Source organism: Dipodomys ordii, unplaced genomic scaffold (genome assembly GCF_000151885.1).
Source record: "Dipodomys ordii isolate 6190 unplaced genomic scaffold, Dord_2.0 Scaffold49, whole genome shotgun sequence".
NCBI classification, from domain to species: Eukaryota; Metazoa; Chordata; class Mammalia; order Rodentia; family Heteromyidae; genus Dipodomys; species Dipodomys ordii.
The window spans coordinates 1,022,366-1,041,732 of record NW_012267265.1 but is presented as its reverse complement, the minus strand read 5'-3'; the positions used below and the strand labels follow the sequence as shown (position 1 = coordinate 1,041,732).

The following is a 19,367-nucleotide window of genomic DNA, read 5'->3' as shown; positions in this document are numbered from 1 at the left end:
TTGTGTTTCTGTTACTTTTGTCTTTTTCAGTAGCATGTCTCTTATTTATACCACAATAAGGTGGTAAAACATTCCTTCATACCTCCTGTATCATTAAAATATAAGAGTAGAATCATCTTGGTATATTGCCATGTGACATTTCCTCAAGTTACACACACCATTCTTAGTCCGTAGATACCAAGAATGCCAGAAGAAAATTGTCTTCTCATTTCACCAGAAGCAGGAAAGGTGTCGGTCCAGAGAAATCATGGGATCAGTCTACAGAAAGACCTGGACTGGAGTCAGGAAACACTGACTTTTGTTCCAGTAATTGTTGTCACACCTTTTTTTTTTTTTTTTTTGGTCTGGTCGTGGGGCCTGAACTCTGGGCCTGGGCACTGTCCCTCAGCTCTTCAGCTCAAGGCTAGCACTCTACTTGAGCCACAGTGCCACTTCCAGCTTTTTTCTTTTTGCTTATGTGGTGCTGATGAATCAAACCCAGGGCCTCAGGCATGCAAGGCAAGCACTCTACCACTGAGATACCTTTCCAGCCCACCTTTTTTTTTTTAATCAAGCAATGCTTTTCGATTTTGACCTTGAGCCAGATACATCTGAGGATAAAAATGTGTGTAGGTATGTCAAAATTTATTTGATTACCTTAGGAAAAATTTTATAATTAATATAATTTGATAAACAATGTATAGGTGAACACAAACGTGATCTGTGAAGAGGTACAATAGGTAATGTTTTACTGATTTGTTTTGTGTTGAGTTGTAGTGAGCAGTACTGGGGATTGTACTCAGGGCCTCATGTTTGTTAGGCAGGTGTTATCCATTTGAGGGATACTTCCAGCTGTAGATACGGTTCATGGAATGGATACAATTTCATTCCAATTTTCTCCTAGACTCGTAGGAACCATCAAAAAAAATCAAAAGCCACATGATAGTGTTTGAGTATGCTTTTTTTATATTTCCTGATGAAGTAGATATGATAAAGTAGGAGCTCTACATCCTTTTGTCAAACATGTACTGGCCATTCCCTGTGCTCAAGAATTGTGGTGCTAGAGTTTCAAAGAGGGTTAAAAAACATTCCCTGATTTCCAGGAGCTTAGTTTCTGATGAATTGGTAGGTGATATGCTAACTGAAACTGTCTCATGAGAATGTTATGAGAACCACTAGATATAAAAGGAGCCATTTTGTAAAAACAAGAGAAATGTGATAGGTATTATGCTCTGTGAGTCTTTAAAGGGAGATGAGGAAATAAAGGTGTTTACAATTGCACAGACATGGGATTGGGAGAGAATATAATATGGATGCTGCAAATGGACAGAAATGGGGCGTTCAGACAAGGGTAAGAGGAAAAAAAAACAATGAGGGCTAAAACTTTTACATCTTCCATGAGGGCATATTATCCTAGGCAGCATGCGACCTGGGGAAGATTTACATAATTTATATTGTGACATCATTTTAGAGGAAAATTGAGGGATCAGCAGTGAGCAAAATAATGGAAGAGTGACCCTTAGGAAAATAAAATTATAAAGACACAGTTCCAGAAAAATACGTACCATTCCTAGACAATACATTGAAACCAAGCTCTGCTGTCTTGGAGTCTATATATGGTACTGATAGTTCTGTTTCTATATGCAAAGCTAAAATTGTACACTAACCCTTAAGTTCTACCAAGGTGGAACTCTAGATTCAATGATACCCATTCATAGTGTACATCAAATTAAATTTCTTCTGTGTGACTTCTGTAAATACTGAATGATAACTAAATTATTATACATTAAAAGTGACTTATTTCCTGAAATGTTGCATAAATCAGAACTACTTTTCTGTAAAGATTACAGAAAATACCATATTATTTCAAGTACCATATTTTCAAGTACCATAGACTATCTTAATTGTATATGAGTTCTTTGAATTATTTCATTTAAATATGACTACATTTAAGTATGGTATATAAATACAAATATATGTATTTACAAATATATGTATTTATGTATGTATACATATATGTAAATATATGTATTTATATATGCATACATATATACATAAATGTATCTATCTATAGTGTATCTATTACCTGTAAGTCACAGATAATAGGTAATTTCTATACATTTAAAAAAGGTTTTAGTGGTTAGTTGTCAATGTCTTATCTATATTCCTAGCTACTCAGGGGGCTAAGATCTGGCGAATAGCCATTCACTTCCCCCTCCCTCCCTATCTTGGGCAGAGTTATCTGAGATGGATCAAAGACCTCAGAGTCAAAGCAGACACTGAAAACGTTACAGGATGGAATAAGAGAAACCCTGTCTCCTTGGCACAGGCTGAAATTTTCTTTTTTTTATGATAAATAAAATATTTTTATTTATCCACAAATCAGGGGCAAGTTTACCTAGGCTGACTGAGGGTTCCTAAAATTGAAGCAAAAAAACCCAAGTCAGGTTGATGCTTCTGTGATTATGACTAAGTCTGAAGGTATTTTTCAGATGCAGATGGTCAGCTTTCCAGTCTGGCTTGTCCACCTTAGTAGATACAAAGAACTTTGAAATGTTCACTTGTGCATATTTCACAGTATATTTGGATGCTGTCCATCCTAAAAGAATAGGCTATGGAAAATAATAGAAAACATCAAACAACTGAGCATTGCTTTCCAGACATGTGTCAATAAGTCATTTGATCAGAAACTTACTGTTAGAAATGTTTTTTTGTTTTGTTTTGTTTTTGTTTTTGCTTTTTGGTCGGTCATGGGGCCTGAACTCAGGGCCTAGGCTCTGTCCCTCAGCTCTTCAGCTCAAGGCTAGTGCTCTACCACTTGAGGTACACCACCACTTCCAGCTTTCAGGCCGAAATTTTCTTAATAGAGACCCAGAAACACAACAAATCAAAGAAAATTTGGACAAATGGGATTGCATAAAATTGCAGAGCTTCTGCATGCCAAAGGACATAGCTAGCAAGAGCAATAGAAAGTCCACAGATTGTGAGAAGATCTGCACTAGCCATACAACAGACAAGGGTCTCATATCTAAAATATACCTGGAACTCAAAAAATTAAATCCCCCAACAACAAATCTTCAAAGAAACAACTGCTAAGTGGGCTAAAGACTTAAAGAGAAACTTCTCTGAAGAGGAAAGAAGGATGGCCAATAGACACATGAAGAAATGCTCAACCTCCGTAGCCATAAAAGAAATGCAAATCAAAACAACATTGAGATACCACCTCACCCCAGTTAGAATGGCTAGAATCGAGAGCCATTATATATCAAAAACTCATCTGGAGGCATAGATCAAGCAAGAAGCAGAGCAAGTGTGAGGCCCAGAGTTCTGATTGGCATTTCTGGATAAGTTTTTTTGTAGAGTTACCCCATACCTGGTGGCTGCATCCCTGGAGCTGTTCATTAGATGCCAGCCGTACTTTCTGCCTTAGTAATGACAGCCAAACTGCCTCCAGACTTCATCAAACCTTATTGGAGAATGAGAGGGCAAACTCATTCTTTGCTGAAAATGAAACTCTTAACAGTGTGTTAGAGACCTCCATCATGAGTACTGGGTAGAGTCTGGGAGGACAGGCTTTCTCTACTATTATTTTGTATGAATCATGTGGGAATCTTGATAAATACAAATTCTGATTCAATATTTCTGTATAAGGGTTCAGACTGCATATCTCCCACATGCCCCAAATGGGTACTGTTACTCTAAGAGCTACCTATAAGAATGCCTTTTAGATATCATCTAGGCAGATCAAGGCAGGGCAGCCCACAGTCACCATGTTATACACATTTCCAATTTAGTTTTTGTAATATAATTCTAAATAATTTTTTTTACCAATTTTATGAGATGATGATCATTATGCCTATTTCTCAATATAGAAACTAGGTTTTATAGAGAGAGAATATTGGTTAGGCTAGTAATTGTCAAGGCTGATACAAACTTGCTTCTTTTTCCTTCTAGAATCATATTATTCATATCAGCCATATTATCCATGTTAACCAGAGCCTATTAACCATAAAAGTCATAAGTTTCTTTCTTAGACACAGAGATGTAACAGCAGCATGTTTCCTTCATATGTGTGCTTTCTAGTTATTTAATTGCTCTCTTACCTCACTCTACAGTCAGTTTTAAAAAATACTGTCAGCTGTTTGGAAAATACAGCTAAAAACAAAATCTTCTATTACTCCAGGACGCCTTTCCACGAAGGTGTAAGAGAAAGAAAACAATTTTATTACTGAAAAAGCTTTAAACCAAGATGTGATCATATTAGAAATCCCACATTCCTCTATAGCCAAGAGAACAGAACTCTACTTACATATTTTTGATGCTCCATATTAGCCCTAAAATAAGAAGATTTAATAACACCATGTCATCCTAAATTCATTTAGTAGAAGGATGACCATTTTTGTTAGCTAATTAGTGCTATCAAAGGCAAAGTTGTTATATCTTTATGCTCAGAGGTGGTTTTTGCATGTGTGTGTTGTTGTTCCTGTCTTGGGGCTTGAACTCAGGAATCTGACACTGTTCCTGATGGTTTTTTGCTCAAGGCTAGTACTGGATCTATAACCCAAATTCTGGCTTTTTGGTGATTAATTGGAGATAAGAACCTTATGGACTTTCCTGCCTGGATTGGCTTTGATTTGGGAGCCTCAAGTCTCAACCTCCCGAGTAGCTAGGATTACAAGCATGAACCACCTGCACCTAGTTTCAGAGGTAGTTTTGCAACTCGGAAGCAGGGAGTAGGCTCCCATCATCCCACAGAAACTGTGCAATTTGGGTACCATCTTCCTTGATGACTTAATTCCAAAACTAGGGCACCTAGGTTTTTGAAAAAGCTACTTCTTAGTCATAAAGCTGGCAAAGAACTTGCTTTGCTCTAAAAAATACTGGGGTATAGGTCTGTGGTAAAACCCTTATTTATTACATGCAAGTCTCTGATTAAATTGCACAATTTCTATTCCTACACCATTTTACATCTTTTCAAAGAAACATAAAGAACTTCTAATAGTAGGTTTTGTAAAGTAAATGCTCTAGGGAGTGGAAAGTGGTCTATTTACTCATTTCAAGGGGCAATTAAGATTTTTATTTTTAACTTGCGTTTACTCTCACACAACCACCATTTTTACTTCTATGGAGCAAAGGTGTTTAATGCTACTGTCATTAAACTCAGATTCTCTCCATAATCATGTCTTGTGGTTGATGAATGAGACTGTAAGATGAAGCTGACTTTTCAGGTTTAGTGGATAATCTTTCTGTAATATACAAAGGGAAAGTACAAACAGTGAAGTAGCAATTAAAATCTCTTCTCTCTCTCTCTCTCTAGGTGTATGTGCATATATATATATTATTTTTTTTTCAGGCAGGAAAAGATTATTTACTGAACTGCTGCCCCGCCATGCATGGTGGAGAAGCATGGCTGAAAAGGAAAAGGAAGGGCGACCCACACCTGGGCCAGGACTTTTCTAGGCCAGGGACAGGAAGATGTGTGGACCAGGTGGGGGAAAGGTGTGGCCACACTGGATCTGGATGTGACCTCAGGGTCTGGGACCCTCCTCAGGTCAGATGGGAGGCATGTGACCAGAGGTGGCCCAAGATGTGACCTAGCAGAAGGGAAGGTGACTGCTTCCAGGTCTGTCAGTTACCTAGGTAACAGATACTGGGCGGAAATTTAGCCAAGAGGTAGGGAGGTGTCCCTGTACAGACCTTGCATTCCAGTGTATTGATAATTATGAAAAAGGGTGAAGATTCTCTCTGGCTACTTCCTGCTTGCAAGGGGAGTCGACAGTAAGGGTAAAAGGCTGAGATGTGGTCCCCTCTGGGAGAAGGCAGCAGGCAGCAGCTGTCACTTGGGTTTTGAGTCATTAGATGAAGTCCGGAGGAGGCAAGTCTCTTGGGTGAAGTCTGGAGAAGTCTCATGAGGCACTGAGGGACTGAAAAAAAATACTAGAGAGCAAATAAATAGCAAGAGGAAGGACTTGGGGCTAAAAATGTTGGTAGAAATGTCCCTAGCTACTTCTGACATTTGGTGACTAGGTAGAGGAGAAGTCAGGCAACAAAGGCAAGAATATAAATTCCTGTCCAGTTGAAAGTTAGACAGGTATGGACATTAGATGGGCAGGCTTCTTCTATTGACCCCCCAGCTCTGGTTAATTTTGAAAGGGCAGTCACAAAGTGGCTGATGTGACATCATCTCCTCTTACTCCTCTCCATGTTCCCTTGTTCCCCAGACTGGCTTAGACTAGGTGTTCGTTACTGGGATGGCTTGTCCCAGTTGGTATTCAAGGAAGTTTGAGCTCAAGGCCTGGACACTGTCCCTGAGCACTTAAGCTCAAAGATAGTGCTCTACCACGTTGAGTTACAGTACCACTTCCAGTGTTTGCTGGTTAATTAGAGCTAAGAGTCTTGAGCCATGCTTCCAGCCTGGCTCTTTGCAGGTTAGTTGGGAGATGGAGTCTTAGGGATTTTTTGGCCAGGCTGGTTTTGAACTGCAATCTTTGCCTCAAAAAACCCCTTTATTATTTCCAATTAAAACAACAAGGAGATCAAGTAGAATAAGTAGAGCTTACCTAGTCCTTATCAAGAATTGACCAAAAAATAGTCTGAAATGACAAAACTCATTAGATGTGATGAAAATTTTAGCACAGATATAGTATTGATTTCATTCTGGTAACACTAACGATGCTTAAGTTAACCAAAGTTACAGAAAGAGCCTTAGCTTTTACAAATCCAAAGCAATCTTTCATCAGGAAATCAGCTGCATGTGATGGAGCCAAGCAAGACTCCAGTCTACTTTCACCATGGTGGAGGTAATTAGGATGGTCTAGGCAATAGTGAGGCCTGTCTTCCAGGTTGGAAGAGATGGACTGGATCTGGGCTCATGTAGACTGGCTAGCACTGAACTATGAATCCAAACTGAACAAACTTCAGGAATCTCAGACAATTTAAGCCAAATAACTTGATTACAATGCCAGATAACAAGTTTACACACGCACAGACGTACACACATAGGCATGCACACACAGAATCAAGTTGAGGTCGGTGCAAAATCGAGTTGGTGCGAAATAGCAGCTGAGCTCCCACAATGCCAAGATGGTGCATCCGCCACATGGACAATGCTAGAGAGAGCTAAAGATTTTAACAGTGAGGGTTCTAACACACATGGAGCTTCAGGTTTCACCCCCACTACAAAGGCAGAGGAGGGATCCTGCAGAGGAGGGGGCCTTGTAGGAAAGGCTGCAGAGGGGACCCTCGCACAGGAAGCCACAAAGGAGTAGGTACCTTGTGGGGAAGTCCGCAAAAGAGGGGGTGCCTCATGGGGAAGGCTGCAAAACAGAGGGGTGTACCTCACTGGGGAGGCCACAAATGGGGTGCCTCGCTGGGGGGGGCGGGTTGCAGAAGTAGGTGAGAAGTAAGCTTGGTGGAAGGCTAAGGGTCAGATGAGACCCAACCTTTAACCCACCATGTGGCCAAGATGGCGAACTCAAGATGGCAAATTTCTCAAAAATGCAAAGAAATCCTAAACAAATGGCAACTCTGGCAATTTTCAAACCTAGAATGGCTAGCCTTTGAGAGGGAACCTAAAGGGAGTTCCCCGGGACCCATCTTATGTCGCACTCTTCAGGGCACAAGCCGAAATGTTGTAGAAAAGAGAAAGGGAGAGATAGGGAAAGTTAGGCATGATTGACAGAGAGAGCAGAGAGCCTAAACGTAAACAGACTTCTGACCATTTATCATTGCAGTGGCAAAAACTGTTTAAAACTGAGAATGCCATAAAAATTAGGCGCTTTGGTTTTCCAGGGAGCACAGGAAGCTTTTCAAAGGGGTTTCACGGCTTGGGCATGACTCAAAGCACCCCATTAAATATGCAGGAGAGTCAGTCTGGTGAGTGAAGGAGAGCTGACCAGGCAGAATTGGTGTCCCAACTTCCCCCAGAGCCCTCTAGAGAGAAATGGCCAAGCCCCCAAAACCAAGCGTCCTCGGCTTTGGAGGTGACCGGCCTTTTGGCTAAAGGCCGTAGGAGCTCTCTGGCATGGCGCCACATCTGGACAGAGACTGAGCAACAGAAAACCACAGGGAGTAGTTTCACTCACCAGAGTAGAGAAGTGGTGTGGATGTGGATGTGGTATTGGTGAAAAGTCTCACATGGTGTCTCCAGACAGTTTGGTTTGCAGAAAAGGGGTGGTTAGGAAATTCTAACATTTCCAACTTAAAAACCCCATCCGAGTCATGGCATCATATGTAAAGTGTATTAAATAGATAGGGTTCATTAGGTAGCCGATGAAGAGAACACCACGCACTATTCAGGCAGGAAAAGAAGTTTATTTACCAAACTGCTGCCCCTGCCATGCATGGTGGAGAAGTATGGCTGAAAAGGAAAAGGGGGGCTAATTAATTATTTTTCTGGTTGTCCTGAGGTTTAAACTCAGGGCCTGAATGCTGTTTCTATAATGCTGAACTATAATCCTCAGATCTCATTCTCTTGACTAGCTAGAATTACAGGCATCATCTACTACCTACTGGTTAAAACTTGATTTTTAAAATCAAATATCTTTTTTTTATTGTGAAAATTTCATGCAGAGGGGTCACAATTACAAAGGTAAGGTAATGGGTGCATTTCTTATCAAAAATCAAGTATCTTAAGGGAAAATTTCTAAATTATATTGACAACATAATTATATTCTTGCCCAGCTATCTAGCTGATATAGAGAAGTATTAGTGTCTGAGAGAGGCAACAAAATATTTCAACACAATAATTTTGGAAACACATTTCTAAGTCTTCTATCATGTCAGTTATATTCTTCATAACTATTGGAATAATTTTAAAATAAACTTTACATGAATCCCTCTCTCTCTCTCTCTCTCTCTCTCTCTTCCTTCCTGTTCTCTCTCTCTCTCTCTCATTTTTTGGTGCCAGTCTTGCCAAGGCCCGGGTGCTGTTACTGAACTTTTTTGTTTAAGGCTATTACCCTACCACTTGATCCATAGCCCTGCTTCTAGCTTTTTTGGGTGCTTAATTGGAGATGAGAGTCCCGCTTTTGTTGGCTTTGGACCTCAATCTTTAGATCTCAGCCTCCTGAGAAGCCAGGATTACAGGTGTGAGCTACCAGCACCTGGCTACATAAGATATTATTAAGTGGATTCTTTTCCTCTTTCCATTTTTCTTTCCATTTTAAAGTCACTTATTCATTCAAATAAGAGTTATTGTTATTAAATTACTGGGAGAGTAAAGATTTTTAAACTATTTGAATAGCAACTAATTAAAAATGAAGCATTTGGAAATTAGAATTCCAAAGTAATAACTATTGTATAAAAGAAGAAGTTTAATGGTGAATTTCCAAGAGAGATAATTTTGTATTTTAATATATAACACTGAAGCAGACATTATTTGTGTGAGGATTATATTTCACATCCAAAAGCTAGGACCATAATGACTGTGGGCAGAAAAGGGTCATTTTTCTGCTGCTTGCAATGTCATTTCACATGAACAAATGTTTTTCAAAGATCAGGGGGCAAAAAAACCCTATGTTACTATTTTGTAATACAGCAATTGTTTTATAATATAGGAAAAAAGAAATTGACTTTTTTCTTGGACATTTCTATGTATTAGAAATTGAAGTGATGTTTTCTTTAGAGGGAAACACTCAATAATAAACTCTGGCAAGTTTATAAAGGTGGTGTCATAGGATACAGATTGCCAGTATTTTACTCTAACCTCCATAATTTTTTAATTTGCTTAAGTAGGTGGGGAAAAAATCTTTCACTGCCAAAATACAGTAATAAAAAGCCCTAGAATCAAATATAAATGATACATAGTTTACCAGAATATTTGATACACAGTGGACTTCATTGTAGGAAAATTTATAGCTATGCGTCCCTACATTAACAAAATCAGAGAGATCTATAACTACTCATGCACCTCAATGTCTTAGTAAAACAAGAGCAACCTCAACTCAAAGGTAACAGATGAAAAAAATAAAAATCATTGTGACAATATAGTGTAAGCTAAAAGAAAAATACAAAATTGAAGTAAACATAGATGGTTCTTTGAAAAAATAAGTCATTTAGGCAAAGTAACCAAAAGAAAGGAATGACCTAAATTAATAAAATCACCAATAAAAAAGAAGATACTGCTGAAATATAAGAGATCAATAAGGGATAATCTGAAAATTTATATTCTAATACATTGGAAAATATAGAAATAATAGACTAATTTCTTGACATACATGAGCTATCAGAATTTAACCAAAGGATATAATAACTTAAACAGATCTCTAACAAGCAATGAGTTTGAACAGTAATAATCCTCTTATCAAGGAACAACACAGAACACATAGAATTCATTGATGGGTTGTACTAGACCTTTAATGTCCCTATTGCTCCACAAACCATTCCTTTAGGAAGAGAATGAATGCTTCCAAACTCATTCTGTGAAGTCAGTATTATCCTGATACTAAAATTAGATAAGGACGCAACAACAATAGAAAAATGAAACTATTCACCAGTACCATGGTGCACTTGGATGCAGAAGTGCTCACTAAAATACTTGTAAACTGATTGTTACTCCCTTATTTGGTTTTCTCCTACTATCCCTCCCTCCCCCACCTTCCTTACTCCTCCCTCGCTCCCCAAAGTTGTAAAGTTCATTTCCAATATAGTGTCTTGTGGATATCATTGTTGCAATGGGTCATCCTGAGCCTTTGTTTTAGCGTTTTATTATTCCCCTTCGCCTCCCCATTAGACTATTGTATATACAAGATGCAGGGCACCAAAATCAAGTACTGAGACAACAGGGATATACCATAGCGGGAAGAACATACAAAGGAAACAAAAAATCACATAGTACATTAAAAACAATAACAAAGAAAGACCTCTTGTGTCCATATCTTAGGGTTCATTTCACTTAGCATCATCTTATATGGTCATATGTACATAGCTTTTGAGCTTTTCTGCTCATGATAAAATTATCCTAGACATATACTAATGATTGTAAATGAGGGAAACCATGGGACCTATATTTCTTTGAGCCTGGCTTACTTCACTTAATATGATTTTTCTAAGTTATTCAATTTCCTAACAAATGGGACAATGTCGTTCTTTCTGATGGAAGCATAGAATTCCATTGTGTATATATTTACTATATATATATTCCATTGTATATATATATATATATATATATATATATATATATATATCACATTTTCTTGATCCATTCATCTACTGAAAGGCTGGGTTGGTTCTATGTCTTAGTTATGGTGAATAATGCTGTGGTAAACATAGTTGTGCTGGTAACTTTAATATGGCCTTGTTTGTGATGATTTGGGTAAATGCCCAAAAGTGAGATTGCTAGGTCATAGAGGAGCTCTATGTGGAGTCTTTTGAGGAAACTCCACACTGCTTACCAGAGTGGTTGAACAAATTTACATTCCCACCAATAGTGCAGTGGAGTTTCCTTTTGGTCACATCCCTTCCAGTATCTGTTGTTATTAGATTTCTTGATTATAGCCATTCTAGATGGGGTGAGGTGGAATCACAATGTTGTTTTGATTTGCATTTCTTTTATGGCCAGAGAAGTTGAGCATTTCTTCATGTATATATTGGCCATTCTTGTATCTTCTTCAGAGAAGTCTCTCTTTAAGTCTTTAGCACACTCATTAATGGGTCAGTTGTTTCTTTGAGGATTTGTTTTTGGACAATTTAATATTTTGAGTTTTAAGTTTAGTTTACATATGAGGCCCTTTTCTGTTGTGTAGTTAGTGAAGACCTTCTTCCAGTCCATGGGTTTTCTATTGATCTTACTAGCTATGTCTTTTGCAGTGCAGAAGCTTTTTGTTTTGTACTAAAACAGACACAGACCAATGTAATAATACCATAAAGAATCTCAACATAAATGTATACAGCCAGACCCATGTGATTGTCAACAAACCTGTTAAAATGGAGAAAAGACAGTTTTTTGGTATAGGAAAACTAGATATACAATATAATTAGATCCCTATCTCTCATTGTGTAAATAAATGATTTCAAACATTGGTCCCATGGTTTCCATTATTTGCATTAACTAGTATATGTCTAGGAGAAGTAGAAAAGGTCAAAAGCTATGTATATATGAGAATATAAAATGATGCTAAGCAAAATGAACCCTGAGATAGGGACATAAGAGGTATTATCTTTGTTTCTGTTGTTTTTAATGTATTTGTAAAGTACTATGGTTTTTTTTGTGTGTGTATGTGTGTCTTTTGTATGTTCTTCCCTCATGGTATAACTCCTGTTTTCACACTGTATTTGATTCTGGTGCCCTCCATCTTGTTCATACATTTTTCTAATTTGGGGAGAGGAAAGAAAATAACAAAATGCTGAAATAGGATTTAGGTTGACCCATTGTAGCAATAAGATGTACAAGACACTATGTTGAAAATGAAATTTACAATTTGGGTGGGGAAGGAGGAGTTGGGGAGTTATAGAAGGAAGGGATGGTAGGGGAAAAACAAAGAAGGAGGTTAACAGTGCTCGATAGGAAATGTACTCATTACCTTACTCATGTAATTGTAACTCTTTGGTACAGTATCTTTAGAATAACAAATATATACTAAAATTAATAAGAAAAAACTTTATGTAAAGCTCATTTTCAACAAATTCAGTCCTTTAGCCATATTCTGAGAGTCCATTTGTATTTGAGTTTCATGAATAATCAATGACTGGATGTGGAGAAATGTATAGCTTTTCTTACGCGTGCCAAACAATTTTAAAGTGAAATACATTTTAACATAAATTACTATTATAGATTTAAAAAAATCATGGGTTTAACATTTTTGATAAGGTAGAATGCTCATTTATTGTTTTCTTGTTGTCCCTAGGATGTATCATACAATAAAAGATATAAAGCTAGGGAGAAATAAACCTTTATGTAACACCTGAAACATTGAAAATATTATAGGAAAATATAAGGAAAACCCTTCAAGATATAGGCATAAGCAATGACTTTCTGAATAGGACTTCAGTATAGCTCTGAAAATCAGAGCAAGGACTTTCTAATATGATTGCATCCATTAAAAAGGTTTCTGCAAGGCAAATAAACAGTTACAGAATGAAGAGATGGTCTACTTATACAGGTTTGAACAAAATCTGTTTTAGATATTCATCTGATGGGTTCAATATCTACAAAATATAAAGAGCTGAAAACTAAATAATCAATAAATTTATTTGCTCAATAAATGAGCAAATAATGAACTGACTAGATCATTTTCAAAAGAAGTGTAGAAGGGTAATTCCCACATGAAAAATGGTCCTATTAAATGTAGGTTATTTAATGAGTTACTACTAAGAAACAAATTCACAAGGGCTCAATATTTTCCTCATTTTCATTGAAAGTTTTCTCATGATATTTACGAACTGCTCATCAACATATACTACTCAAACAGCTTGCATTTTTTCATGCTGAGATTGTCTTACCACTTGTAAAGTGAATGAAAATTAGTTACCAGGGAAAAGCTATATAGGTAATGGAATTTTAAAATTGAGAATCAATTATTCCCCCCAATACTTTGCTAAATATTTTGTAATTTTCTAAATAATTTGATCAAAATCAGAGAACACTATTTTTGTTTTTGGTTGTGGGGCTTGAACTCAGGGCCTGGGTGCTGTCCCTGAGCCGCTTTGTGCTCAAGGCTAGCACTCTACCACTTATGCCACTGTGCCACTTCCAGCTTTTCAGTCATTAATTGGAAATAACAGTCTCATGAGGACTATTCTGCCCTGGCTGGCTTAGATCTGTGATTCTCAGATCTCAACCTCCTGAGTAGCTAAGACTATAGGCATGAGCCTTCTATATCTGGCTGAACACTGATTTTTTTGTTAGGTTATTTTTTTGTTTCTGTTTCTGACATAAATTTAAACATAGAAAATGATTTAAAATGAAGCTGAACAAAATAAATGATCCACTAGCTTTAACTATTTTGGTCTTTCCAAAATGACTTCATCAGCAAATAGCTTATAAATATCAATGTACTTAATCCTATTATTTAATACAAATTGCAAGGCCATGATCATTTCCACTCCTCCCACTTTCTCCTTGATAATTTTTTAAATTTCCTAGTCCTTCTTTGGGCACTTTCCTGTGCTCTATGCATTCAGGTTCTTGACTAGATTTGATTTCTTTGTTTTTTCTACCCAAACTCCATTTCCTTAGCTCTCTTTCACACTGATCTCACCTCCTCTCTCTAATTTCCACCTGCTACAGTTGCTGAACTTGACCACCCAATCTCGTTTAGTGTTGTTATCACCAAGTAGCTTATTAAGGTTCTTTTTTTGTTTATTGTTTTCCTTTCATGATTAACATTTGAAAAACATGTAGAAGGGTCTTTGTTTTATTTTCTTCTTTACAATAGCTGCAGAAATGCCTACCACATTATAGGTGCTATAGAAAGCCATCAACGGTTTCAATTGTAGCAGATTGATTTGCAATGTGTTGGCCAGGAATAGACTGATTGGTGATTGAGAACTCCAGTGAAAGTGGTTTGGGATAGAAATGTGAGACAAAGAACAAATTGAGGAGATGTTAGGAGAACTAAGATTATAGGAATGGTTGAGGCCTATAAACTTATAACACTTATAGAGATCCGATATCAGATAGCAGACACACATTTGCAATTGAGGGCCCATCATATTTCAGTCTATTCAAGGTGTTTTAAATTCAGTTTTCATAGGACTGGTTCATCTAGTAATGCTGCCCAAGTATCTAACTACAAGGAATGAAGAAGAGAAAGGCTACACATCTAAAAATGCATTTAAAATTTTTTAATGTTTGGGCAGGAAACACTACAGCACTTATCTTGGAAACAGTGATGAAAAGACATCTATTAATCAATACAATTTATAGACTATCACAATCCAGATCTTGCATAGCCAAAATAACCCAAAAGCAGACTATACACAATGCAGAAAGCATCTCATATAATTTTCTTTTGGTTCATGATTGTTGTCTTTTCAATAAGCATGCCAAGAAATGCTGAAGTAGGAGATGTGGTGATAGATGAGGGAGCAGAATAGAAATGGTTTTCTCAATCAAACCTATAAATAGAAAATAGTAGGTCATAAAAATGCATCTGCTAAAATATTCACATATGTCATTCAACACATATGGTGTGGAACATAATTATTGGTAGCTATAATAATAGTTTTCTAATGTTAGCATTGTAGGTCTTAATATTTGTTTTGTAAATTATAGACTTGCAAAATAAGTATGTTTAGCAAAATTTTACTATAAACATCTCCATTCATAGATTTATTTTATTATATTTTGTTAATTATTGACTTCTGCCTTAGAATATTCTTCTGCTATTATTTTGTTTTGTTTATTTTTGAGTTTTCTAATGGTTCAGGTTTTAATCTGATCCATTAATACTTTTTGCATTCCCCACAACATCATACCCATCATTCTAATTTTCACTCACTAAAATCTTTGATAATTTTTCCTTGCCTTAGGAGAGGTTAAGGAAGGTTTGGGTGACTATCTTATCTACCACGCTTTTCATTGTGGGATGCATGGTAATCAATCAAAACTTAATGACATGGAAATGAATATTACCATTTAAAACTGTCAATGTCAGCAACCTCAACTCTCATCCACAAAAATATATTAATATCTTTCCTCATAGAAGTGCTTTAAAAAGTTGTTGATTCCTTTGCAGTGTCAGGAGACTCAAAGCAAATTAAGATTAAGCTTTGGAACCAATACCCTTGATAGGTCTAGAAAAAATGCTTTTTCGTTCTTTAATTGGCAGAGGCATAGTGGGTTAACCTTGAGCTGGGGCTTCCCAGAGGAAGAGAACTGTGGGAGCACTTCTGATTTGGAATCCAGGTTCCATAATTTACCACAAATCTATGGCAACGTGGCTCTTACATTTTATACAAACAATAACTATCAGTGACTATTACTGGATTTGCTTTTCTTTAGTTTTTTCACATTGACCATCTATAACTTTTGTTTTATTACACATTTCCATATGAAATATTTTCACCAATTTAATATAGGTGATGTTGAGATACTGAAAGGAGTTATATTGAGGGAGATAAAACTTTAATGTTAACAGTGAAAATATAACAGAACAAAACAAGGAATGATATAAATTGTACCTGTACTGTCATTTGGTTTGACTCTGCCAGACTATATGAATTTTGTAGAGCTTGCTCATTGTAAAGTAGCTCACATTTTGTACAATAAACCTCTATCTATCTATCTGTCTATCTATCTAGGAGCTTTCTACCTACATAATCTTCTGAGAGGCAAAATGTTGAGTGAAGAGAAAATGTCTAGAATGAATAATTATGGCCACCATTTCTTTGAAAACCTTTTCTTTTTATGCACCACTGTTGTTTAAGAAATTTAAGCTCCACTATAAATAAAATTGATTTTCCATTATTGTAATATTAGTCTCTTTGAATCATATGATTGTTACTGTATTAATGGCCTTTGACAGTTTTTATTTAGATTTTATTTGATTTCTGTGAGACTTTAATTTCATTATATCACATATTTTTCATAAAAAGGACAATAATTTTGTTACTTTTAAGAATCCAAACATACCTCAATGGGAATGTATGAGTTCGTGTATTGTTTCATGGAATTCCAAGGGTATACAACTGTTGGCTGTGGGTAAAAAGCTTGGAAATACTGTTGAGGAGTGGTCTGGTAAACTTGATTGATCTTGATCTAGAAATAAAATTATTAATAATTACACTATAATCTTCAAATTTTAAGAGTGTTACAATCTAATAATCAAATTAACCCACAACTTTATTCTTTAGACAATTTCTGAACTGTTCCCAGTAGACTTGAGCCAAAGGAGAGTTCACTACTATGAAAATCACCATAAATACATCGCACATGGTGGCTTATGGTGGCTCAAGCCTGTAATTAGTCCTACTTTCTAACTGGAGATGCTAATTTCTAATTAACCACCCAGAATGCTGGAAGGGAAGCTGTGTCTTAAGTGCTAAGTTGAGTGAAAAAGGTTGAGGAACAATGTTCAGGTCCTGAGTTCAAACCCTAACATGAGTACACCTTCCCCACCACCCACTTCCAAATCAGCATAAGCATTTCAGTTATAGTCAGATCTACTAAACTGAAGTTAACTCTGTTTCTTTTATTTCATATTGTGATATGACTTAAAAGTTTGGAACTACTAATTTTGTTTAAAATTATGGCAGCCAAAATTATATTATTTTAAGATTGTTTGTTTGCTTTTTTTTGATTTAAAAGAAGCACTAAATGAATTGCTAGAGGTGTCCTAAAATTTTTTTAAAAAAGTAATAAAAATATTAGGAATCAGAAGACAACAGGTAAATGAATCTGTGACATTTAAAAAGCAGCAGTATGAATAAAAGTAATATAATAGTATTATTATATTGTCAACTTCATCATAACTGTGACTGGCAGGCAAATTAAGGTCAGCAAAAATGAAATTTAAAAATCAACCAGCCATTGTGGCATAGGCTTGTAAGCTAGGCATTCAGGATGCTGTGCTAGGAAGATGGTAAGTTCAAAACTAGCCTGGTGTACATAGTGATACTTTGTATAAAAAAGAGAAAGGAAAAAAAAAACTTTTAAAAAGCAGTATAAAACATGAAAATAGAAGTGGATTTAATTAATATAATATTACATATAATATTGTATATAAATAGAAATGTTTAATTGAGAGAATTAAAAAATTGCAATCAAAAGATTAAATAAAATATTTGCTGTTTTACAACTGAAAAGATCTCTTTCTGGTTCATTAATTTCTGTGTTTTATTTACTTCTATTTTCCAGCTTTATTGAGATACAATTAACCAAAAAGGTTAATGTATTTTGTTCTGGACAATATGTCTTTCAGGTTTATTAAAAGAGAAAATTCCCACATATGCTACTTTTAAATGACAGCAAATATTCCTCTATATAGATAAAATGCTTACCATATCACTAATCTTCTTCAAGATTTTCTAAATCAAGAAAAGAAGAAAAATTAAATACCTTGTTTCCACTGTATTGATTATGCAAAATTTGCTCTTGAATATATCAACAGAAATAATCCCCCAGAGGTCTAAGACTTTGAATTTTTCTTAATTTTCATGTCTCCGAATTAAGGGATTATATTATTTGCTAAATACGTATGTCTCAAATAGGTGGGTAAATTCATTAATTTTCATAGTAAGATACATTTAAAATAATACTGTGTTTATTATACTAAAGATATATTTAGGACCTGGACATTGGTGGCTTGCACCAGTAATTCTAGTACTCAAGAGGCCAAGATCTGAAAATATTAGTTCAAAACCAGCCTGGGCAAGAAAGTCCATGAGACCCTTAGCTCCAATTACCATAAAAAAGCTGGAAGCCAGTCTGTGGACCAATTGGTAGGGCACTAGCCTTGAGCAAAAAAGTCTCAGGGACAAAGCCCAGGTCCCTTCTAGCCCCAGATCTGGCACCACAAAAACAAAAAGACAGACAGAGAGAAGAGACAAGAGTGTGAGAGAGAGAGAGACAGAGACACAGAGACACAGAGACAGAGAGACAGAGACAGAGAGACAGAAAGACAGAGAGAGAGAGGGAGAGAGACAGAGACACAGAGAGAGACAGTGAGACAGAGAGAGACAGAGAGACTGGGGTGCGGGGGAAGATAAATTTGGTATAAAAGTATTTATATATTAGAGTAAGTCTTATTAACATGTTTTATTAACATACTTGATGAATATTTGCTAAACAGCTATAATAACAATAACTGTATTATATTGATTTCTAAGAGTTAAGATCACTACATTATAAGGTCTTTGTCATAGGAAATAAGGGATTTAGTTCATCTGTTGAATTCTGCTTATACTAATTACACAACAACTTATATAACTACAAAATTAGAAAAATAAGACAACTATCAAATTTATTTTATGTCTTACCTCCTGGAAGATTCGGGTTAATTGCTTAGAAAAAGTATTAAATAGTACATTTAAAGTATGTTTATTCAAAATGTTATTTTCTACTATGCTCTTACTTTCATTAGTAAAGCCAGAGAGGGAATAAATTAATGAATCATTAGTTGCTAGTCAGGGTGCCTCTAGACATATGTTTTGTAACTTGGGCAGGAATTTGTTTTTGGAAATTGCCCTAAATGTAAGAGCTTGAGTTCTTACTTGGGAAGCATGCAATGGATTCCTCTTATTCAGTTTATAAAACTGAGGGCAGACATGCTACTCCAGAAGAAATAAAACTATTGTTCAGTCACTTTTAATAAGGTAGCATTAATTATTTTGATGCCTCCTGGTAGTACACAAATCTATCTCCGAATGTTAGTTTCAGTCTGCTCATGAGTGATTTTCATCCTTGTTGTAATGAAGTTTTAGCTCCTATGATTCTATAATTCTAACCT

The 19,367-nt window shown here is 36.1% G+C and overlaps 1 protein-coding gene across 1 annotated transcript in view; it reads right to left on the bottom strand.

Moving 5' to 3' along the window:
- LOC105988439 (alpha-S2-casein-like A) overlaps positions 1–19,367 on the bottom strand; it is a 54,882-nt gene that overhangs the window by 26,149 nt on the left and 9,366 nt on the right. The window contains exons 7-8 of the mRNA XM_013020076.1: positions 17,920–17,946; positions 16,553–16,678 (exon numbers count right to left, since the gene is read on the bottom strand). Of these exons, the coding sequence (XP_012875530.1) occupies positions 16,553–16,678; positions 17,920–17,946 (153 nt within the window). The remainder of the gene's footprint in view (positions 1–16,552; positions 16,679–17,919; positions 17,947–19,367) is intronic.